Source organism: Podarcis tiliguerta (genome assembly GCF_965153285.1).
Source record: "Podarcis tiliguerta genome assembly, chromosome: 8".
In the NCBI taxonomy this organism is placed as follows: domain Eukaryota; kingdom Metazoa; phylum Chordata; class Lepidosauria; order Squamata; family Lacertidae; genus Podarcis; species Podarcis tiliguerta.
Genome location: NC_139541.1, coordinates 84,297,277 through 84,321,563, shown reverse-complemented (window position 1 = coordinate 84,321,563; position 24,287 = coordinate 84,297,277). Strand labels below are relative to the sequence as shown.

Below are 24,287 nucleotides of genomic sequence, written 5' to 3'. Positions count from 1 at the left end.
AGTGTAGGAGAGAGTCACAAGTGTGTCCTCCAGCCATGTTTGGAGACAGCCTACCTGTGCTAATTTTATTGATAGGCCTGGTGTTTCCTCCAAGATGCTCAAGGTAGCATACAGAAGTTTATTGCATTTTATCCGCACAAGCAGCTTGTGAGGCACATTAAGTCTGTCTTGCTGGCTCCCTTGTCTCTGCCAATTCATTATTGCAAGCAGATGCAGCAGCAAGCATCTGATACCAAGAGATGCAGCCGTATCCTGCAGCAGTGAGTGCCAAAGACCAATTATATTAAAGATCAGGGGGGGAAACTTTCTGACAGTAAGAGCTGTTCCGACGGTGGGATGGAAGGTGGTGGGCTCTCCTTCCTTGGAGGTTTTAAAGCAGAGGTTGTCATGGATGCTTTAGCTGACATTCCTTCATTGCAAGGGGTTGGACTAGATGACCCTTGGTGGTCCCTTCCAACTCTGAAATTCTATGACTCTATGATATTGGGGAAAGGGTAATCCTATGATTTAGTTTTGAATTGCCTGCATTCAGAAAACAAGAAAGACCATAAGGTAGCAATGGATGAGACTGAGGTGGGAACGTTTACAGATCTTGAGTTGCAGCCAACGTCAGTCCTACTCAGAGTAGACCCGTTGAAATTAATGGGGGCGGACTAATCTAGGCTCATTAGTTGCAACGGGTCTACTCTGAGCACAACTTGGTTGGATACAACCCCCCCCCCCCGATCTTCCGGATATTATTTGAAAACCAAGCATCCCTAGCAAAAACCAACTCCATCCCGGCCCCGCCTACGAAAAGGCAAAAAACGGGTGGAGATCTGAAGAAAATAGAAAGAGGGGGGGAGAGAGAGAGAGAGAGAGAGAGAGAGAGAGAGAGAGAGAGAGAGATTTAGCAAGGACGAGCTGTGTGGGTGGGGCTGGGGGGGGTTGTGGGTGGGGCTCCATGTTGAGCCGAAGGTAGGGTCGAGAGTGTGTGTGTGCGCGCGGGTGTGTAATGTGTGTGTAATTTGATTTGCTTAAAGTGGGGACTTGAAGAGAGGGCAGCCCAGCGAGGGGCCCCTTAGCGGAGCCACTGGGGTGCTTAGCCAAGAGGATGCAGGAAAGAGGTGGGTTGCTATGGTAACGGGAGGCAGGCATGCAGGGGACCAGGCGGGAGGGAGAGGCGGGTGGAGAGGCAGAAGGCGCCAAGGTGTGAGCGAAGGAGGGCAGGCAGGAGGGAGGGAGGTGGGGGGACGGGGTGGGTGGGGAGTCGGTCCTTGTGGGTGGGGGGCGGTAGGGGCGCAGGGGGCGGGCATGGCCGAGAGGATGCCCAGCTGTGGTGGGATCCTGTACGACACCTCCTTGCTGCTGCAGTTCTGCAATGGTGAGTCCCTGCAGCGCCCGCGCGCGCCCCGCTGGACCTCCACCGGGGCTTTTTCGGAGGCAACCCAGCCCCGCGCGCGCTCCATCCATCCATCCATCGCCTGGCTAGGGTGGGGGGAAATGCCCGCCGCTTTGCAAGATGCTGCAGACCTGGCTTCATCGCTTGCATGCGCGCGCGCACGCCGAGAGCAAGGGAGGTGCCCTCTGGGATGCTCTGCAAGAACTCCAAGGGATGGGCGCAGGGCGGGGCGGGTGCCTTTCCATGCCCAGGGATGGTCGCGCAGGGCTGGTGCGGCTCCAAGGGGGCACTGGGGCAGGGAAGGGTGGGGAGCACAAGGGGGGCCGCTCGGCTGACCTGCTGCCCTCTTTTCTGAGCGAGCCCCCCCCCCCCGCGCTCGCCCTGCCCTGCCGCGATGCCACACCCCGCGCCCAAATGGGTCATCGCGCAGCTTAGCTGGCCGCCCTCCGCCCGCGCTCGCCCGCCCGATGCAAACTGGGAAATTCGCAACCCAGCCCATCATCCACCTCCATCCGTGGGCGGCTGGGTCAGGTGGGCGCTTTAACTACTCAGGAAGAATTGCTCTGGAATAACTGCCACCTCCCGTTCTGCGCCCGAAACCACTAATTTCGGAATTAAACCACTCGCATCTATAATAAGCGCGCACGGAAACATTTGACGGGGGCGCGGGGTGGGGTCCAGCTAGCCAGCCAGCCTGCCTTCGGCCACAAATTTACCACTCCGATGGTGAATAAAGAGGGTTAAAGTGCGTGCGAACTGCGAAGGACAAACTAATCCATGCCAAGGGTTGCCGGAGGGAACTCTGTACATGCTCCAGATACTCTTTGTGCGAGTAAAACTATGCTGGTTCCAGGGCTGAGCCCTAGCATGCAACAGGTTCTGAGGCTGAACCCCGTCTCGGATTTCCAGCTTGCACTCTTTATATGTTCAGATGCAGTGTTTTATGAGAATACACGACAAGAGCTGAGCCCTAGCATTCCGAACAGGTTCTGGGCCTCATTCTCAGGGCTGCGTTTTACTTTATTTTTTTTGTATCTCCACGGTTCTCAAGAGCGATGCCTACGTCCACGGCTATTCCAATTTATTCCCACAACAACCTTGCTGGGTAGATCGGGCTAAGAAACTGCGAGTGCGCCAAGGTCAGAGCTGAGCAGGTATTGGAAGCCATCCTTCCAATCTGCCAGGCATACCCGTTTCTCTCTTTTTGGCGCAGCCTTATTTTGCACATCTTCCCCATGGCAGGAACACTCCCCCCACCCCAAAAAATTCTCTTGCGCCCCTCTGCTTCTGAACCCAAGGGGCTGGGGCTCCGTCTGTTTCCACCTCACTTCTGACTGCCCAGCGCCCTCCTGCCCTGTCCAAGGTCGCTGGACAGCATCAGCCGCGTCCTGGGGAACAGACTCCCCGTGCGTCCATCTCTCTCGCCTCTCAAGCCTGGTACTCTGCCTGGATGCAGCGCCCGCCCGTCGCTCGCGATTGGACGGCGCCTGGGAGATGCTGCAAAGAGGGAGGAGGGAGAAGCGAGCCAAGAAATACGATTGCAGAGGAGGAGAACCCGAGAGGAGGCAAGCACCCGGGTAGGGCAGGGAGCGAGCCCCTGGCACTGCGGCAGAGGTCGTGAAAAGGGCAGGCAGGGGCAGCGTGGCGGCGAGGGCACCGGGCCCAGGGCAAACCCCAGCATGACAGGTGGGTGGCTGCTGGCCCTGCGCCCCTCGCTTCGCCTTTGCCCCACTTTGCCTGCGCCCAGCCCAATTCTGCATGCAGCCGCAGCCCCTCCGGAGAGGGAGCTGTGGGAATTCGAAGAACGCGGGGGGGGGGGGAGAGAAGCAACACACGCGGGTTGTGCATGTGTGAGTGCGCGCAACGCGCACGCCAAATGTCGAGGCGCCTGAGCCGTGTCTTCGTCGTGTAGGGTCGGAGGAAGGATGCCAATGCTGTTCGGGAAAGGCTGGGGTGGGGGAGCTGTTCCAATGCCATTTCTAAGAGGTGCCAGAAGGAAAAGCTTGGCAAGGAAGGTGGGGAAAGGGAACTGACGTGCCTGCGCAAAGCGCTCTCTCAAAACATACCATCCACCAGCAACCTCCGAGCCTGGAAGAAAAGCGGGGGAAACCAGCCGACTTCACTGAAAACTCAGTTTTTTCCCCCAGAGGCAGGCACCACCATCACACCCTGATTACTGACCACAGGAGAGCAAAGCTTAATCCCCCAGCCCTGGGACTTCTTTTTAGCTGCTATCAAAGGCGTGGGATTTAAATAAAGGAGAATGCGTGCCTCTGAGAATGTACAGAGTGCCTGCCCAGGTTTATCATGCACACCAGCAATGAAGGACTCCCAAGGCTTTTATGTCAGAGTATCAGGCTTCTGGCTATCCCAGCACCCCTGTTTTGAGAAGTTAGCAGGAGGGGAAATGCACTGGTTATTTGCACAGGGGAAGTTCTGCGACTAGCAGGCCCCAGATCCTAATCCTTGCCCTGGTCAGCTTCAGAATGGCAAAATACCTGTGTGGCTCCTGAGACAGACAACACAGGGCACCTGCTGGTCAAGAAGGGGGCAAGAGAAAACCAGGGCGGAAAAACAAAACCGTAAACAGGACCCTCTGTCTTGAACAGCCCTTGAAACATTTTTTAGCTCCAGAGAGGCCAGATCAATGTATTCACAGCCATTTAAGAGAACCATTAGCTAGCCCATAATACACCTTAGCCTTCGAAGGCACAGCATCCTTGGAGGATCCTATGCATGTTTCAGTGGGGCTTACTTCGAAGTAAGTGTGGATAGGATTCAGAGATAGCATTGGTCAGCTGTTTAAAGACTGGTAAAAAGTATATAAGTGAACTGGGGATTTTAATATTGACCACGATTAGAGAATTTTGGGGTGGTAGTTATTCCAGATGAATTATTACAAGAGTCTTGGATATGGTGCCAGGGTGGCAAAAGCGTGATTTCAAACAGTGGTGTTATCCCTCGTATTTTCAATGCATACTTGAAACCTGCATATTTCAAATATGGGGCATAGTGGTGGTATGTATTCCACGTTAACTGACACCAGTTGCTTTTGGTGTGTGGTTTACGCCCTTGCCCCAAGAAAATCCTAATCCTTTTCCAAATATGCAAACGATATTACCTGATGCCCACGTACCTGGAGGACAGGTGTGCCAGAGAGAAACCAATTTACTAAAAGCAGCTGGAAGTATCATTAATTTGCCACTAGTGGGCAGTGTCTGCAAGAAACTGGACCTTACTGGTCGCTCCTTTGATCCACAAAATTCATGAGCTCCTCAAACATCTATTTCAATGCTTTTATCTCAGTCCTCCATATGTAGAAGAAGGCAGGGCTTCAGCCCAGGCATTATATCATATATAAAATTATAATTAAATGCATTTGGCTTTTTCATTATCTGTGGCTTCCTTTAGTGGGTGGGATGTTTTAATCCTCCTTTTAAAAAATATGAACGCTTCTTAGATTTTTCTGTGCTTCGTTTTACATAGGTTTTAAGTGCATCTTATTTACTTTTTTTATTTTTGTAAGTCGCTTTGGGTTGCATTTGCAAGAAAATCAACTAAAAAATGTAACAAATAATAACCAATACACTATGCACGGCCCGCAACCTTCCTGGATGTCATGATTTTGTTCTTTTCACAATGTCTGTGACACTGCCATCACCTGAATTTATTCATTTATTTCATAAAATTTATGCATCCCTTGAAAAAATTTATGCACTACTTGAATGCCGGATTCATGTGGATAGAGGCTCAGATTTGACTAGGACAGGATCACTGTTTCAACGGTTTATTTGTACAGTATATATTTTGGTAATGTTATATATATATATATATATATATAATTTTTTTCTCAATAATTTATTTAATTTATTATCTACTTATTTAACAAATACACAGATTCATTACAAATGTAACATAGCTACATATAAAATCTCATTGCAATATAAAATTATGTTTTCCATATTGGTCATTTAATAATAACACCATAAGCTCATGACTGATAATCACATTCGCGTAAAATTAGGCTAGTCATTGAGAAGTAATTCTAATATGATATTATTATTATTATTATTTATTAAATCTGTTCTCTTGCCCAGGGCAACCCAAAGTGATTTCCAACCAAACAAGTAAGCAGACAATAAACCCCACATAGATACATTCAAACCAGAGATATACTTTTAAAAAATATCCCACCTGTTCCTAAAAGGCAATAGATTGTTTAATTAGCAAAAGGCTTGGGAGAAGAGGAATATGTTTGCCTGGTGCCTAAAGATATGTAGTGAAGACGCCAGGCGAGCCTCCCGGGGAAAAGCATTTGACAAATGAGGAGCCACAGCAGAGAAGGCTCTGTTCTTGTGTGGCCACCCTCTGGACCTCTTGAGGAGGAGGCACAGAAATAAGGGCCTCATATGGTGACCACAGGGTCTGGGTTGGTTCATATGGGCAGAGACGGTCCTTGAAATATTGTGGTCCTGAGCCATTTAAGGTTTTATGGGTCAGAAACAGTACAGCGCTACCGGTTCTCAAACTTAATCCATTCTAGAAGTCCGTTCCAAAACCAAGGTGTGCTTTCCCATAGAAAGTAATGCAAAATGATTTAAAAGCAACCCCTAAAACAGCAATTTAACATGAATTTTACTATCTAACAAGACCATTGATCCATAAAATGAAAGCAATAAACAATGTACTGCAGTCACACAATCAATCAATCAATCAGTAGCTGAACTGGGTCCCCCACAGTCACAAAAAAAGCCGCAAAAACAAAAACGCAAAATAAATAGCAAAAACAGACAGACCTCATCGTAATATACTCAAATCGGAAGTGTAACACCCAAAACAGAGCATGTTTGGCTTCTGAAAAAAGTTCACAAACCGGAACACTTACTTCCGGGTTTGCATTGTTTGGGTTCCAAGTTGTTTGCGTACCAAGGCATTTGAGAAACCAAGGGACCACTGTATGTTGATTTGGGACAGGAAACTACCTGGCAGTCGGGATCAGAGTAATATGCTCAAAACGTCTTGCTCTGAATTCTGCACCAACCAAAGTTTCCAAACTGTCTTCAGAGGCAGAAAGAGGAATGCAAAACATACCACAATTGTGTGTTCCTCTTTCGCTTCACTTTATATTCTCTAAAGAGCTCCCATTCTTGTCCTAATCTATTAGTTTGATACTCCCCTCATTTCAATGACACAGCACAACTTATTCTGTTCAATGGTCTCACAAACCATTTCCTAAATTGACGAGTTTCCTTTTGCTTCTGATAATTCACATATATAATGCATGCTGCTGTGGTCATATTATCCAGTAATTTCTATTTTGGGGGATTGAATCTTTGAGATATATTTGTAAATGTGCATTTTTTTTAAAAAATCAAGGGGTATTTCAAATAGATTGATATTGATATCAGCTGTGTAGCGATATTAAAAGGCCATAAAACTGTTGGCTCCATAATCTCATCCTCAAGACCTGTTGTAATTTACTTGGCAAACAGCATCTCCCCTTACAGACTCTTGACAGGCTCCGCCTTTCATACAGAAGAACATGCAAGTAGATGAGCCTACTTAAAAACAACAACCACCAGCTCATATGCTCACAAATTCCGCCTTTCACTAATTTTGGCATGTTTTATATAAAACATTCCTCTCCAATTGGCACAGGTTAATGTGCCTAAAATGGGACGCGGGTGGCGCTGTGGGTTAAACCACAGAGCCTAGGACTTGCTGATCGGAAGGTCAGCGGTTCGAATCCCTGCGGCGGGGTGAGCTCCCGTTCCTCAGTCCCTGCTCCTGCCCACCTAGCAGTTTGAAAGCACACCAGTGCAAGTAGATAAATAGGTACTGCTCCGGCGGGAAGGTAAACGGCGTTTCTGTGCGCTGCTCTGGTTCGCCAGAAGCGGCTTAAATCATGCTGGTCACCTGACCTGGAAGCTGTACGCTGGCTCCCTCAGCCAATAAAGCAAGATGAGCACCACAACCCCAGAGTCGGCCACGACTGGACCTGATGGTCAGGGGTCCCTTTACCTTTACTAATGTGCCTATGTGGATGCACGCAAAAGTAATTAGCAGAGCTTTGTTTCTACCTTAACATTGCATCCCCCCCCCCTGAACACTGCCTGTGCATTTTTCAAGTGCTCCTCTCCAGCCATGAGGTCTAGAAACCTGTTTACAGTGGCCCCTTGGTTCTCAAACGCCTTGGTACTCAAACAGCTTGGAACCCAAATACTGCAAACCCGGAAGTAAGTGTTCCGGTTTGCGAAACTTTTTCGGAAGCAAAATGTGCTCCACTTTGAGTGTTACGCTTCTGATTTGAGTGTTACAATGAGGTCTGTCTGTTTTTGCTATTTATTTTGTGTTTGTGTTTTTGCGGCTCTTTTTCTTTTGTGACTGTGTGGAACCCAGTTCAGCTACTGATTGATTGATTGATTGATTGACTGATTGTGTGTGTGTGTGTGTGACTGCAGTACATTGTTTACTGCTTTCATTTTATGGATCAATGGTCTCATTAGATAGTAAAATTCATGTTAACTTGCTGCTTTAGAGGTAGTTTTTAAAAGTCTGGAACGGATTAATCCATTTTGCATTACCTCCTATGGGAAAGCATGCCTTGGTTTTGGAACGCTTTGGTTTTGGAACGGACTTTGGGAACAGACTAATTTTGAGAACCAAGGTACCGCTGTATATTAAAAGCAACACACACAAGGCAAGGTATGCAGTATTGGAGGGCGAGTGTGGTGCAGTGTTGCAGAATGCTGAGACTGGATGTCAGAAATCTGAAATAAAATCTCTTGCCATGATTGAAACGCGCCCAACAACTGTGAGTGAAAAGCTTGGGTTTCCTAGTCAAACCCACCTTATTGTTTTGTTTTGACAAATGACATGCAGTGCCTGTTGTCTTAGGAAATGGCTCTACCACATGTGGTGACCTCTACCACATGTGGTGGGCATGCAGTAAGGTGAAGGGCTTTTGGGAAATGATCTACAATGAACTTTAAAAAATTCTCAAATATACCTTTCCCAAAAGGCCTGAAGCCTTTCTGTTAGGAATGATGGGTAAAGAAATTAAAAAAGAAGATAAGATACTATTCTTATATGCCACTACAGCCGCAAGAATCTTGTTGGCACAAAACTGGAAAACAGAAGTTATACCCAGTATAAGTGATTGGCAGGTTAAGTTGATAAATTATGCCAAACTCGCTAGAATAACAGGAAGATTAAGGGATCAAGACGAACAGAAATTTCATGACAATTGGAAGAAATATTTGACTTATCTTGGAACTAATTTTCAGACGACACTGGCGGGGCTGAATTAAATCTAACAGTAAATGATACAGATTAAAACGATAAAATACGTGAATACAAATTTATCTGATACTTACCAAAAGTGTGGAAGGAAGTCTACGGCTCGGCGGAGCCTAAAAGAATTTTGTGTTGGATTTTTGATCAGTTGTGATACGTGCAAGTTATGGTATAAATTTTGTATTTGTTCTTATGTATAAATGAGCAATATTAATAAAAATTTACTTGCCAAAAAAAAAAAAAAAAAAAAAAGGAAATGGCTCGCCTCACCTTTCTGACTTGACTCCTTCTGTTCCCCAGATGATAACTTGTCAGCCATCAGCGGAATGGAGGTGGACGACCGCATCTCCTACCTGGAGCAGCGGTTGCAGCTGCAGGAAGATGAGATCCAGGTGCTGAAGGCCGCTCTGGCTGATGTCCTGCGGCGTCTCAGCACCTGCGAGGAGAACGGACTCAGCCTGCAGAAAAAGGGACCCAGCAAAGGTATCAGGGGAGGTGCTGGGTGTGGGTGTCTGTCCGTCCGTCCGTCTGTCCTGCAGCTCCCTTGTCCGCTATGGCCAGCTATGCCCTTTAGCCAGAGTTGTTTGGGTCCTTGACATCATCATCATCATAACAATAATAATAATTTATTATTTATACCCCGCCCATCTGGCTGGGTTTCCCCAGCCACTTTGGGCGGCTTCCAACCGAATATTAAAAACAATACAGCATCAGACATTAAAAACTTCGCTAAACAGGGCCGCCTTCAATTGTCTTTCAAAAGTAAAATAGTTGTTTATTGCCTTGACATCTGATGGGAGGGCGTTCTACAGGGTGGGCGCCACCACCAAGAAGGCCCTCTGCCTGGTTCCCTGTAACCTCATTTCTCGCAGTGAGGGAACCGCCAGAAGGCCATTGGAGCTGGACCTCAGTGTCCGGGCAGAACGATGGGGGTGGAGATGCTCCTTCAGGTATACAGGACCGAGGCCGTTTAGGGCTTTAAAGGTCAGCACCAACACTTTGAATTGTGCTCGGAAATGTACTGGGAGCCAAGGCAGATCTCTCAGGCCGGTGTTATGTGGTCTCAGGGGCTGCTCCCAGTCCCCAGTCTAGCTGCCGCATTCTGGATTAGTTGTAGTTTCCAGGTCACCTTCAAAGGTAGCCCCACGTAGAGCACATTGCAGTAGTCCAAGCGGGAGATAACTAGAGCATGCACCACTCTGGCCAGACAGTCTGTGGGCAGGGAGGGTCTCATCCTGCGTACCAAATGGAGCTGGGAGACAGCTGCCCTAGACACAGAATGGACCTGCGCCTCCATGGACAGCTGTGAGTCCAAAATGACTGCGCACCTGGTCCTTCAGGGGCTCAGTTACCACATTCAGGATCAGGGAGTCCTCCACACCCGCCCGCCCTCTGTCCCCCAAGAACAGTACTTGTCTTGTCAGGATTCAGCCTCAATCCATTAGCTGCCATCCATCCTCCAACTGCCTCCAGGCACTCACACAGGACCTTCACCACCTTCACTGGTTCTGATTTAAAAGAGAGGTAGAGCACTTAACCAAACTGGGACATAATATTAATTCTTTTTTTTTTTTTAATCCCTCTTCTTGTTGCTTATTAAAACTGAACGTGCTGTTTTTCAGCCCAAATAGGCCCAGAAATCAGCAAGCAACAGTGCAGTAGTACCTTGGTTGTCAAACTTAATCCGTTCTGGAAGTCTGTTCAACTCCCGAAACTGTTTGAAAACCAAGGCGCGGCTTCCGATTGGCTGCAGGCGCTTCCTGCACTCAAGCAAAAGTTGCGCCGGACGTTCGTTCCAAAAAACGTTCGGAAAAACGTTACTTCAGCGGCATTTGGGAGCTGATTTGTTCAGGAGCCAAGGCGTTTGAAAACCAAGGCACCACTGTACTGCAATAGAATAATTCGTTTTAGGGGGAGGAGCAGTAAACCAAATACTGCCCCCTCCAATAAACTAAATAAAAAGTAATTTAATTTACTGTTTATGGTTTATTTTTGTAAATACATAAGAGACTGAAGGCAGCTAACATGGGAGATAAATCTATCGAATATGGCGAATGAAGAATCCCATTCTGAAGGTCTGTCAAAACAAAACCGTCTCCCACCGACAGGAAAGGAGCTGGGGGGTCCCCTGGGGAAGCGGGTTCGAGAGTCTGCCTGCCACAACCACAAAGGCCTTGCCCCCCCCCCCAACCTTCCTTCAGACAACAGCAGCGCCTGGTGCTACGCTCTGGTTCACCTAAATTTAGGCGGTGTCAGGTTCGCTATTATACGCATCCATCATTTATTGTGGGCAGTATATATTTCTGAATCTCTGTCCATAGCAAGTTGGATATTTACTACAAGCAAGGTTTTTTCCCCCTTCATTTCTGTGAGCAAGCTTTGGTTATTGGCTGCAAAAAGAAGAAGTTAATTTGCTGATACGGACACTTTTGTGTCTGACAATAAGTGGGTGCAATGACCGTTAAGGTTTAACGCTCTGTATAACTCAACACAAGGGACGAGGGTGGCACTGTGGGTTAAACCACAGAGCCTAGGACTTGCTAATCAGAAGGTCGGCGGTTCGAATCCCCGTGACGGGGTGAGCTCCCGTTGCTCGGTCCCTGCTCCTGCCCACCTAGCAGTTTGAAAGCACATTGCAGGGGGTTGGACTAGATAATAGTAATAATAATAGTAATAAATTTTATTTCTATCCCACCCTCCCCAGCTGAAGCCGTGCTCAGAGCGGCTAACAATAAACGTAACACAGCATTCTAAAATCAATTCATTCTAAAATCAATTCAAAATCAGATTAATGGCAACCATTGGGCTAGAGTTGTGTGAAGATTACCAAAGGAGGGGGTCAGGCTGTGCCTTGGCCAAAGGCCTGGTGGAACAGCTCCGTCTTGCAGACCCTGCGGAAAGATGTCAAGTCCCGCACGGCCCTAGTCTCTTGTGATAGCGTTCCACCAGGCCGGGGCCATGGCCGAAAAGGCCCTGGCTCCGGTCGAGGCCAGTCTAATTTCCCTGGGGCCTGGGATCCTCAGGGTGTTATTATTTGCAGACCTTAAGGTCCTCTGTGGAGCATACCAGGAGAGGCGGTCCCGTAGGTACGAGGGTCCTAGGCCATATAGGGCTTCAAAGGTTAAAACCAGCCAGTGGCGTAGTGTGGGGGGTGCAGGGGGGGCCGGCCGCACCGGGCGCAACATCTGGGGGGGGCGCTCGCACTTACAGCTCTCTGCCCCTACCTGGCTCACTCTCTCTCACTGCAGTGCTGGCTGTGCGAATCCGATCCGAGCCGCCGGGTCACCGCCCACTGTGGAGGGGAGGGTGCCAGGCGTGCGGTGCGGTGCGGAGAGAGAGCGAGGGACTATCTGGGGGAGGGACAGTGCAGTGGGGGGGAGGCACAAATTACTTGCCTTGCCCCAGGTTAGGGGGCGCAAATTACTTGCCTTGCCCCGGGTGCTGACAACCCACGCTACGCCACTGAAACCAGCACCTTAAACCTGACCCTGTACTCCACCGGGAGCCAGTGCAGTTGGAAAAGCACTGGATGAATGTGATCCCGCAGCGAGGACCTCGTAAGGATTCTCACCACGGCATTCTGCACCCGCTGGAGTTTCTGGGTCATGACTCTCTGGGTACCCTACACTCTGTGATTGTGTACCCTACAATTCTGTGATTCTGCCCCGTCTGAAATTAACACATTGTCTCCCTTGCAGTTTACCAGCTGCTGAGGGGTCTGCCTTCCAGGCCTGGCTTGAGCAATGGGATCATCCCCCAGAGGAGGGGCTACTCGACCTCCCCGTCGTCCCCCAAGAGAGAGCTGCATCCTGGGAAAAGGTGAGGGTCCCAAGAGCGCCTTGAACAATGGCCTCATATTCCTCTCTCCTCCTTCTGCTGCTGCTGCTAAATCTCTTCTTATCACAATTATTTAACTGGGGGAGGCTGCAGGATTACTCTGATACGTTTTGTATTGGCTGGCTGTGTTTTAAATGCATTTTTTTCCTAGCATGGTTCATGACTAGAAGCCAACCTTGAGGGCCAGTTTGATCCAAAAATGTAGATGATGAACATAGAATCACAGAGTTGGAAGAGACCACAAGGGCCATCGAGTCCAACCCCCTGCCAAGCAGGAAACACCATCAGAGCACTCCTGACAAATGGTTGTCAAGCCTCTGCTTAAAGACCTCCAAAGAAGGAGACTCCACCACACTCCTTGGCAGCAAATTCCACTGTCGAACAGCTCTTACTGTCAGGAAGTTCTTCCTAATGTTTAGCTGGAATCTTCTTTCTTGTAGTTTGGATCCATTGCTCCATGTCCGCTTCTCTGGAGCAGCAGAAAACAACCTTTCTCCCTCCTCTAGGTGACATCCTTTTATATATTTCAGAAGAGAGGTGGAAAGGAAATGTACACAAATCCAAATTTCAAATTCTGAAGTGATTGGTGGTTCTTCTAAAGCTCAGTTTTTAGGAGCACTTTAATTTTAAATAGTTCTACAAATATTTACCTGGAGTAAAGGAAAACCCCTCATTTTTTCCAATTTGAAGAGATATTCAACAACCAGGGGAGATTAGAAGAGGCTTGAATGAGGCGCTTCAAAGCCCCAGAACGCGGATAAATTTTTCCACTGGGCAGGTTGGCTTCTTGTCAAAACTGGCTGTAACTTTCCTCGGTTCCCTTTCTCTCTCTGCAGAGAGAGGGAAGGCTTAGATGCTTTTGTTTCCATTTGGCACGAATGAGAATTTAGTTTTCTCTCCAACCTCTTTTGAAAGGCCTGATTGTGAGGGGCAGGGGTTGCTTTCAGAATATCTGCTGAGCTGAAAGATGATTAAGGTTGAGTGGTGACTGGCAGGTGTGTACAGAACAGCGCAAGAACAAAAATTAAAATGCTATCTTTAAGAATCTGCTTGAATGACTACCCTGTGGGGGGCTGCCACGTATTGAATCGGACCCAAGATCCATCGCCTTCTTGTTCCCAGTAGCTGTTAGTCAGCTGATTAAAGGCCGGCTTCCAGTTTCTCGGAATACAGAGACTCCAAAGATGCGTCCAATATGCCTTTGCTGGCAAATTCACTGCCACTGAGCCACTCTCGTTCTGCATCCATCTTGTCTTTGAATAGGGGTTACAAGGACACAGCAGCCCAGGTCTTGCAAGGAGAGTCTCTTTGGCGCAGGGCCTCAAGTCTTTCGAAAAGCCATCTTGCAGAGAAGCTGAAATATACTCAGAGTCGAGAGTGGATTTCATGCTCTTTATTCAGCTCATAGTGGTGAGGAGGAATGGAAGTTCCCCCAGAATGTCTGCTTTGTATACAGTATTTACATAATGGGCCCCACGTGATTGGCTAATTCCAGGACTCTCCTGTAGGCCAATCAGGTTGTGGATTCACTTCCACCTGGAGCTGGATTGGGTGGCTCCTGTGGACCAATCAGACTGCTGCATTCTGGATCCTATTGTTCTAGGACCAATCAGACTACTGCATTTTGGATCCTATTGTTCTAGGACCAATCAGACTGCTGCATTCTGAATCCTATTGTTCTAGGACCAATCAGACTGCTGCATTCTGAATCCTATTGTTCTAGAATCAATCAGACTCCTGCATTCTGGATCCTATTGTTCTAGGACGAATCAGACTGCTGCATTCTGGGTCCTATTGTTCTAGGACCAATCAGACTGCTGCATTTTGGATCCTATTGTTCTAGGACCAATCAGACTGCTGCATTCTCGATCCTATTGTTCTAGGATTCTGGATCTATTGTTCTAGGACCAATCAGACTGCTGCATTTTGGATCCTATTCAACTCAGCACATAACAGAAGTGGTCTTGCAAAGTGCTTAGCTTTCCACGCAGCCGGCTCTCGCTCCTCGCTCGCTTCTGCTAGGCGCACATCACGCTGCTTTCCTTCCTTGCATCCCTCTTTTTCTTCGGCCGGCTGACCATCCCACCTGCCTGCCCCTTGCCCTTGTCTCTGCCTATATTGCTGAGGCTCTGTCTCCCACAGCGGGCGAAGCTGGGCTTCTCCAGAGCGCCCAGTCTCACTCAAGCGAGAGGGCATCAAGGACCAGAGAAGCCGAACCACTTCCTCAAGCAGCTCCTGCAGCGGGAAGCGTGACGGGTACGTGTGAAAGCCAGACCCGCAAACCCATCTATGGAGGCTGCATGATTTATGGCAATTTACACCCACATAATATGGGACGCGGGTGGCGCTGTGGGTTAAACCACAGAGCCTAGGGCTTGCCGATCAGAAGGTCAGCGGTTTGAATCCCCGTGACGGGGTGAGCTCCCGTTGCTCGCTCCCTGCTCCTGCCAACCTAGCAGTTCGAAAGCACCTCAAAGTGCAAGTAGATAAATAGGTACCGCTCTGGCGGGAAGGTAAACGGTGTTTCCGTGCGCTGCTCTGGTTCGCCAGAAGCAGCTTAGTCATGCTGGCCACATGACCTGGAAGCTGTACACCGGCTCCCTCAGCCAATACAGCGAGATGAGCGCCGCAACCCCAGAGTTGGTCACGACTGGACCTAATGGTCAGGGGTCCCTTTACCTAACATAATGCTATGGGATGCGGGTGGCGCTGTTGGTTAAACCACAGAGCCCAGGACTTGCTGACCAGAAGGTCGGCGGTTCAAATCCCCGTGATGGGGTGAGCTCCCGTTGCTCGGTCCCTGCTCCTGCCAACCTAGCAGTTCAAAAGCACCTCAGTGTGCAAGTAGATCAATAGGTACCACTCTGGCGGGAAGGTAAACGGCGTTTCCGTGCGCTGCTCTGGTTCGCCAGAAGCGGTTTGGCATGCTGGCCACATGACCTGGAAGCTGTACGCCGGCTTCCTCGGCCAATAAAGCGAGATGAGTGCCGCAACCCCAGAGTCGGTCACGACTGGACCTAACGGTCAGGGGTCCCTTTACCTTTAACATAATGCTATTCTAGGCAGGAAAAGAAGCTCTTCTCTCGCAGCTCTGCTTCAGCAAAGCTCATTTGACTTGCGCTAGCCCAAGCAGCGGAGTTTATTTGCTAGGGACGCGCCTTCGCTTTTAGCAGCTCAGGTTCTGCAAGACCCGTTGAATCGGCTTCGCGGAGCAGCTGAGGTCTTGCAAAGTGCGCCTTGCTTCGCCTACCTAAACCACCCTCGGGAGCGTAAACCGGAAGCAAAACGCGCCAGAAGAAAGGCGGAGAGTTGCGAGATCGGATTTCAAAGCCCGAGCAGGGAGGAAGCGATGCCTCCCTCCCCAAAACCGGATATCTCCTTCTTGAGCCGCGCAGCAACTTTTCCCCGTCCCTGCCGTGCCGGGTGGGGAGTTTCCTCCCTTCCCTGTCACTCTTAAAGCCACAGGTGCCCCCTACCAGCGCGTCTACACGCGCACAGCAGGATTCACACGTGCACGGCCATCACGCATCTTAAGCCATCCCTCGGAGAGGAACGGCCCTCGGCCCGCTAGTTGAGCCGGGGCGAAACGGCGGCTGCTTCTCGCTTGCGCTCCGTGGGAAAAACGTCCGGTTTTTTCCCAGGCGTCTGAAACAGCGCGGCCCTTCTCCCCGCCGCCGCCTCCAGCGCCGGTCACCAGCACGAAGAGGGTTAAAGAAAGGCCCTGGCCCGGGGGAGGGAAAGTGAAAGCCAGGAAGGAGGGGAAAGTTGGAAAGTTTCCCGCCCGGGCCCCATTGCTCCGCCGCATCCCCCGGGACGCGCCTTGCAGTTCGTTGCCTTGCACTTCCAGCTCGCGGCGGGTGGGGCAAGAAGCAGCCCGGGCAGGAATCCTCCCCGTCGCTGCTCGGCAGAAGCCTCCCTCTCCGCCTCCGGAATAGCAAATAGAAAGAGCAGGAGCCCTTTTCCCCAGCCTAAGAGCAAAGCCAGGGGCATCCACCATGAAGAAGGCGGCAGGCAGCCTCAGCCCCAGGTAAGGCGGCGTTTGCGCTGATGGAGGGGCCGCTTTGGGCCTCATTTCTTCCCCAGCCCCTATTTTCAACGCCAGGTGGATCATACAGAAGAAGAGTGCCTCTGAGAGCGTGCAGAGTGCATTAAGCGCTGACTGCCCCATTGCATCTTACTCTTCAGCCCTTTTCGTTTTAAACGGGCGTGGGGGGAGCAACGCGTTTGGATGATCTGCTTTGCCATCTTCTTCCCGGGTGGGGCGCCTCGGATACGGTTGCTAAGTTTGGATATGAGTTTCTCTATGTTGAAGTGGGGGGGGGGAGCAGGGAAGGAAGTCACCCAGGGTGCAGATATTCCTTAAGACAGGTGACTTGCTTTGCAGGGCTTTGCTGGGCCTTATATGCAAAGAATCAAGAAACAGCAGAATTGTGGAGTTGAAGGGACCCTCAAGGGTCATCCAGCCCAACCCCCTGCAATGCAGGAATCAGAGGATGGGGAGCTAGTTGCTTCCATTTCTGGGAGATGAGGCCAGCCTTGCAGGAACTTAGCGTTCCAGAAACGAATCGTGTATAGGGTGGGGGACTCTTAATGGTGCAGGACTTAGGAATCCCACAAAAGGGGACAACAGTGGTAATATTGCACTGCCGTAAGCTGGGGGGGGGGGCTGTTGGCATCACGACTGGTTCTGCTGTGGGGTGGTGGCTTTAGGTGCCACTGAGTGGCAGGTGACCAGCTGGTTTCAAGAGTACTATATGAAAAATACCTTTTGGGTTTTCTTCCCCCCCTTCTGCCCCCGCCATAGCAAAATGGTTTGGCCCAGTCCTGGAGGGTGCAGCCTGCAAGCAGCAGAGCAAGGGTAGGCAAACTAAGGCCCAGGGGCCGGATCCGGCCCAATTGCCTTCTAAATCTGGCCCACGGACAGTCCGGGAATCAGTGTCTTTTTACATGAGTAGAATGTCTGCTTTTATTTAAAATGCATCTCTGGGTTATTTGTGGGGCATAGGAATTCGTTAATGTTTTTCCTCCAAAATATAATCCGGCCCCCCACAAAGTCTGAGGGACAGTGGACCGGCCCCCTGATGAAAAAGTTTGCTGACCCCTGAAGCAGAGGTTGGGATGCTCCAAGCCAATTGGATGTTGTTGTTGTTGTTGTTTAGTCGTTTAGTCGTGTCCAACTCTTTGTGACCCCCTGGACCAGAGCACGCCAGGCACTCCTGTCTTCCACTGCCTCCCCCAGTTTGGTCAAACTCATGCTGGTAGCTTTGAGAACACTGTCCCACCATCTCATCCTCTGTCATCCCCTTCTCCTTGTGCCCTCCATCTTTCCCAACATCAGGGTCTTTTCCAGTGAGTCTTCTCTTCTCATGAGGTGGCCAAAGTCTTGGAGCCTCAGCTTCAGGATCTGTCCTTCCAGTGAGCACTCAGGGCTGATTTCCTTCCGAATGGAGAGGTTGGATCTTCTTGCAGTCCATGGGACTCTCAAGAGTCTCCTCCAGCACCAGAATTCAAAAGCATCCATTCTTCTGCGATCAGCCTTCTTTATGGTCCAGCTCTCACTTCCATACATCACTACTGGGAAAACCAGAGCTTGAACTAAACGGACCTTTGTTGGCAAGGTGATGTCTCTGCTTTTTAGGATGATACAGGGCTATTATTTCACCTGCAGCCCCATATTACTGCCTCGAACTTGCCTAAGGCCACCTGTTCGGTTTCCCCCAAGGGGAGGGGGGGCTCAATCTGAGGCCTCTCCTGCCCCCAATCCTCCTTGCTCCACAGGCTCAGGAAACTAGAGACCAAGGGAGGTGACCTGGGCAGTCCTATAGCCTGTTCCTTGGTGCAGACAAGGGGGTCTTGCAGTGGTGCCCTGGAGGGAGGGAGTGGGAGGGGAGGCCATTGCCTTGGCTGATGCAAGATCCTAGCAGGATCCCCCCCAGAGAGAGAGAGAGAGAGGAAGCAAACAAGGAGGAGGCGGCAGCTGCAGAATCCCCTGGACAGGGCATGGAAAAGGGTGGGGAACGCCCTGCCAACTGTTGCTCTAGATGGAGGGAGATAAAAGAGCCTCGGAAGACTGGCAGGGAGGTCGCCCCGCCCTTCTCCAAAAGAGAGAGAGAGAAAGGGAGTTAGTTAACTCCTTGGTCGCTGAGCGGTGGGGGAGAGGCTGGTGGTTTAAATGTTTCTCGGAACAAAATCAAGCGGGGATAAAGTGTGTTCCGGGGTCCCCAGGGGAGCCTCTTCTGCAGAGATGCTGAGAATGAACCTCATTGATCCCGGAAAAGGCGGGAGCAAGGTTAATTGAGGCTAATCAACTGGCTAGAGAGACGCGGGTGGCTCTGTGAGTTAAACCACAGAGCCTAGGACTTGCCAATCAGACGGTCGGTGGTTCGAATCCCCGCAACGGGGTGAGCTCCTGTTGCTCGGTCCCTGCTCCTGCCAACCTAGCAGTTTGAAAGCACGTCAAAGTGCACGTAGATAAATAGGTACCGCTCCGGCGGGAAGGTAAACGGCGTTTCCGTGCGCTGCTCTGGTTCGCCAGAAGCGGCTTAGTCATGCTGGCCACATGACCCGGAAGCTGTACGCTGGCTCCCTCGGCCACTAAACGAGTTGAGCGTTGCAACACCAGAACCGGCCACGACTGGACCTCATGGTCAGGGGTCCCTTTACCTTTAATCAACTGGCTAGTATGGAGTTTGTAGAGGTTTTATTGGTGGTTGTTAGGAGCACCCAAAAAAAAAGGCTTGGAAAGAAAGAGAGGTGGATTGTAGAGTTGGAAGGCACCCCTCGGGTAATAATAATAATAATAATTTATTATTTGTACCCCACCCATCTGGCTGGGTTTCCACAGCCACTCTGGGCGGCTTCCAACAAAGACCAAAAATACACTAAAATGTCACACATTAAAAGCTTCCCTAAACAGGGCTGCCTTCAGATGTCTTCTGAATGTCAGATGCCTTCAGAATGTCAGGTAGTTGTTTATCTCTTTGACATCTGGTGGGAAGGCGTTCCACAGGGCGGGTGCCACTACCGAGAAGGCCCTCTGCCTGGTTCCCTGTAGCTTTGCTTCTCACAATGAGGGAACCGCCAGAAGACCCTCGGCACTGGACCTCAGCGTCCGGGCTGAACAATGGGGGTGGAGACGCTCCTTCGGGTAAACTGGGCCTTTGAGGCCATTAGGGCTTTAAAGGTCCAGTCCAACCCCCTGCAATGCAGGAATATGCAGCTGCCCCATCTGGGAATCGAACCTGCAACCTTGGCGTTATCAGCACCACACTCTAACCAACTGAGCTACCCCAGACCCAGATATCTTGAGGTGACTCCACTGGTCTCCACATTGCGCTCTGCACCGGAGACATCCATCTGCCCCTTTGCTGGAGGTGGGCAGTCTGACCTTTAGGACTGATTTAGCAAGACAGTTCTGTGCTCTGCGTTCTTACTCGCATTTCTTACATTGGAAGCATCAAACACTTCTGAATCCCAGATACTGGAAACCACAAGAGGGGAGAGGGCTCTTGCGCTCAGGTCTTGCTTGCGGGTTTCCCACAGGCATCTAGTTGGCCCCTGTGAGATCACACTGCTGGACTGGATGGGCCCCCTTTGGCCTGATCCAGCCGGGAATTTCTTCCGTTCTTCTCCGTTCCCAATCTGGCTTCTTGCATTCTACCTTACCCTGAAGGCTGAGAGCATCCCGATAGCTGGCAGCGGAACATCTTTAAGAATTGTACTGGACTAAATGGACACGGGTGGCGCTGTGGGTTAAACCACAGAGCCTAGGGCTTGCCGATCAAAAGGTCAGCGGTTCGAATCCCCGCCATGGGGTGAGTTCCCGTTGCTTGGTCCCTGCTCCTGCAAACCTAGCAGTTAGAAAGCACATCAAGGTGCAAGTAGATAAATAGGTACCGCTTTGGCAGGAAGGTAAATGGCGTTTCCGTGTGCTGCTCTGGTTCGCCAGAAGCGGCTTAGTCATGCTGGCCACATGACCCAGAAGCTGTATGCCAGCTCCCTCGGCCAGTAAAGTGAGATGAGCGCCGCAACCCCAGAGTCGGCCATGACTGGACCTAATGGTCAGGGCTCCCTTTACCTTTTTAAATGTCCAGAGCTATTAAGAGTCTTCAGAGAATTCGGTTCGGCCTATAAAACTTTGCCACCTGCAGTTTTGGAGTCTGGGCGCTTGCTTGGCGGGTAACTCGCTTTTCAAACTCCCCCGCTCCCTATGCATTCACAAGCCCGACTTGCAGCATGACTACAGAGGCCTTTTCTTCTTCTCTGATGCACTGGCAATGCTTGGCATGGCTTGTCCTGCTGAAGCAAACGTCTCTAATGGGCTGCAAACTGGCTTCCCCTCCGGTGGTGCCTCTCCTGCTATAGACTGATCTGCTTTGACGTCACGGAATGAGCAGCAACATTCTGCCTGCCGGGGTGCGAGGATTTGTTTGACGTGGGTGCAGCCGCCGCGAGGGGAGTACAAGCCCGGCAGAGGGGAGGTGGAAGAGCCAACCACACGCAGAATCCAAGGATAGCAGCGGGTGTATTTTGGCAGAAAGGCGGGAAGAGATGCGAGGGTCAGCTGAAAGCTGTTTGCTGCCGACTGGAGGCTGAGATGAGAGAGGGAGAATAACTCTGTAGTCGGATTGTTGCAGCAGAGATTCACCTTCCTTTCCTCCCCCACCACAGTCTTCCCCTTTCATCCTAACTGTCTTCTCTCTTTCCCTCGCAGCAAACCTAAAGAATCCACCTTCAGCGCCGGTGAGTAGATGCTGCCACACTCTGCAGTTTGTGGTGGGGGGAAACACCCAGGAATCCAGTCCGAGGCTGGGAGCTGGGCATGGCCTTAGGGGCCTGGAGTTCACGCGGAGCATCTGAATGGCGTGCGCCTGCATGCTCCAGGTTGTACAAAAGTCTTGAGAGACGGGGTGTGTGTCCCTTTTAGCACAGCCCAAGTGTTCTTAGAATAGCAGGGGGAGTAGACCGGCCAAAGAGGGAAACTTGTCTGATAAGCTTGCCTTCTGCAAATTGTCCCTTCGTGGTCGCCAGGAGGGAGGGCCTTGCTCGCCCCAAGTGATTAGCTCTCTACAAGTTTTGCTTCCGGGCGGGTGAGGTGAGAGACGGAGGAGAGTGTCTGGTTTTAGGGGAAATCAAGGCGCTCTCTTGTGTAGAGGCAGCCCCGATCCCTCTGGGCAGCTGGAGGTCTTGCAAGCGCGGTTACAGGTGCTGGGTGATTGTGACGCTTTCTCTCTCCCGGCGATCCATACGCAGAGGATGGTTACGTGAAGATGTTCCTGCGGGGGCGGCCCATCCCCATGTTTGTCCCCGATGCCGTTGTCGCCACCTACAGCCTCGATGCCAAGCTGGACCTTCCCCATAAGAAGCTGAAGCTGGACTGGGTGTATCCTACTCAAAGCAGTCTCCCTGGGGGGCGGGAGAGGAGGAAAAGGAGTGGGCGTGCTTGAAGCGATTTCTGGATCTTCCCTTCCTTGGCTCCCAGAGCTGGTGGCCAGGACCGCAAAGCCCATTCTCTATTCTTGACCTTGACCCGCCGGCATCGGCTCCAGCTATGGATATCGGGGCCGCGACTGCCGCGCCAACCTTTTCCTGCTGCCCACGGGGGAGATTGTGTATTTCGTGGCTGCCGTGGCTGTCCTCTACAACGTGGAAGAACAGCGCCAACGCCACTACCTGGGCCACAATGATGACATCAAGTGGTGAGCGGGGCGGGGTGTGAGGCGGTTCCTGCGCTGTTTCTTTGCTCTCCAGCCGGAACGGCAGAGGAGCGGCGAGGGTGGGGGTGGCAAGATGCATTGCCAGTTTGCAGGTGGTGCCACTTGTAGGAGGAGTCATTGCAAGGAGTGGGTGGGTGGCTGGTCTTTCGGAGCACCCAGTGCTCTATCTGGGTATGAGTGTATAACTTTTATCCTTTCCTGTCTCACTCAGCCTGGCTGTGCATCCTGACATGGTCACCATAGCAACTGGGCAGGTGGCCGGGACTTCGAAAGATGGCAAGGTGAGGGGCAGCTGGCTATAGAGGCGGAGGCGCCAGAGATTGGGAGGTGGCGGGAAGAGAGAGGAGGAAAGGAGAAACGGGAACAGATTGCATACATTTAAACCATCCTCCCCTTTCAAAATAACGGGGCAGCTGAACATTTGTGTACAGTGGTACCTCAGGTTAAGTACTTAATTTGTTCTGGAGGTCCGTACTTAACCTGAAACTGTTCTCAACCTGAGGCACCTCTTTAGCTAATGGGGCCTCCTGCTGCCGCCGCACCACTGGAGAACGATTTCTGTTCTCATCCTGAAGCAAAGTTCTTAACCCGAGGTAATATTTCTGGGTCAGCAGAGTCTGTAACCTGAAGTGTATGTAACCCGAGGTACCACTGTACTTAGGAGCTGCCCTTTATGTCTCTTTACTTTAGCATCCCTTCCCCGTCCCAGCCAAGGCATGGAGATCCCGGTCTGCTGCTGCTGCTACTGCTGTTTCTCCCCAGTATCTTGTAGCCAGAAGTGCCTGCCACGTCTGAATGTGGTTGCACCAATGTTCTGTCGCAGCTAATAGCTGACTGAAGCCCTGCCTTCCTCTGTTCTGCTTTTAAAACAAACCTTGTGGCCAGTGCCTTTTCCAGAACCCCCAAGTTCCACAAGTTGTTTCTGTGTTGTGTGAAGAGTTGCTTCCTTTTGGGTATCCTGAACCGGTATTCTTCCTTCCGGCAGCCTCTGCCTCCCCACGTTCGGGTCTGGGACTCTGTGAGTCTGAACACGCTCCACGTCCTGGGCCCTGGGCCCTTCGACCGAGCTGTGAGCTGCGTGGGATTCTCAAAGTCTGTGAGTGATGCTCCCCTTCCTTTCTTCCTTTCGCCAAAAAGGGGGTACCCAGAGCCCACGGTTCACCCCACAAGCTTGGGATAGGTAGATAATGATGATGATGGTAATGATAATGATAAGGGGATGAGTTTAGAAAGAAAAACGCCACAGTGCATCTGCAGTAGCACAACAGGACACCTTCCTCTGCCCCGCTGCAACAAAACATGTCTCTCCTGTATCGGTCTCTACAGCCACAGCAGGCGCTGAAACCCTCCAGTGGTTTGACTTCATCCCTGAAACCGCAATCCTCTATTGTCTCCTGAGACAGACAGAGGCTGACAATGTATTAAATTTGTATTCTGCCATTCCTCCGAAGATCACAGGGCAGTTCACAACATAAAAATACAAAACAAGAACACAAAACACATAGGAAAAACTAAAACAAACCAATAACCCTGCCTCCCACTGACACATTTAAAAGGCTGTAGATTAATCAGCCACAGGCCTGAGAGAAGAGGAACAGTTTTGCCTGGCGCCTAAAGATATGTAAAGGGACATAGGTGGCGTTGTGGGTTAAACCACAGAGCCTAGGGCTTGCCGATCAAAAGGTCGGCGGTTCGAATCCCCGCGACAGAGTGAGCTCCCGTTGCTCGGTCCCTGCTCCTGCAACCTAGCAGTTCGAAAGCACGCCAAGTGCAAGTAGATAAATAGGTACCACTCCGGCGGGAAGGTAAACGGCGTTTCCGTGCGCTGCTCTGGTTCGCCAGAAGCGGCTTCGTCCTGCTGGCCACATGACCCGGAAGCTGTATGCCAGCTCCCTCGGCCAATAAAGCTAGATGAGCGCCACAACCCCAGAGTCGGCCACGACTGGACCTAATGGTCAGGGGTCCCTTTACCTTTAAAGATATGTAACAGAGGCTTCCCTGGGGAGAGCAGTTCCACAAATGGGGAGCCACAGCAGAAAAGGCCCCTGATGTTGTCT

General features: G+C 50.8%; 1 protein-coding gene across 5 annotated transcripts in view; it reads left to right on the top strand.

Moving 5' to 3' along the window:
• Positions 1-971: 971 nt before the first annotated feature.
• EML2 (EMAP like 2) overlaps positions 972-24,287 on the top strand; it is a 47,953-nt gene continuing 24,637 nt past the window's right edge. Inside the window, exons 1-9 of one of the 5 annotated variants that reach the window (XM_083455050.1) lie at positions 972-1,106; positions 8,978-9,160; positions 12,376-12,496; positions 14,657-14,770; positions 21,228-21,256; positions 21,767-21,896; positions 22,063-22,212; positions 22,442-22,511; positions 23,216-23,326. In XM_083455050.1, coding sequence (XP_083311176.1) covers positions 1,094-1,106; positions 8,978-9,160; positions 12,376-12,496; positions 14,657-14,770; positions 21,228-21,256; positions 21,767-21,896; positions 22,063-22,212; positions 22,442-22,511; positions 23,216-23,326 — 921 coding nt within the window. In that variant the 5' untranslated portion in view covers positions 972-1,093. Of the gene's footprint in view, positions 1,107-1,256; positions 1,364-2,940; positions 3,068-8,977; positions 9,161-12,375; positions 12,497-14,656; positions 14,771-15,790; positions 16,542-21,227; positions 21,257-21,766; positions 21,897-22,062; positions 22,213-22,441; positions 22,512-23,215; positions 23,327-24,287 lie in introns of those variants that run through there. The other 4 variants (XM_083455049.1, XM_083455051.1, XM_083455052.1 and 1 more) reach the window with 4 other exon arrangements.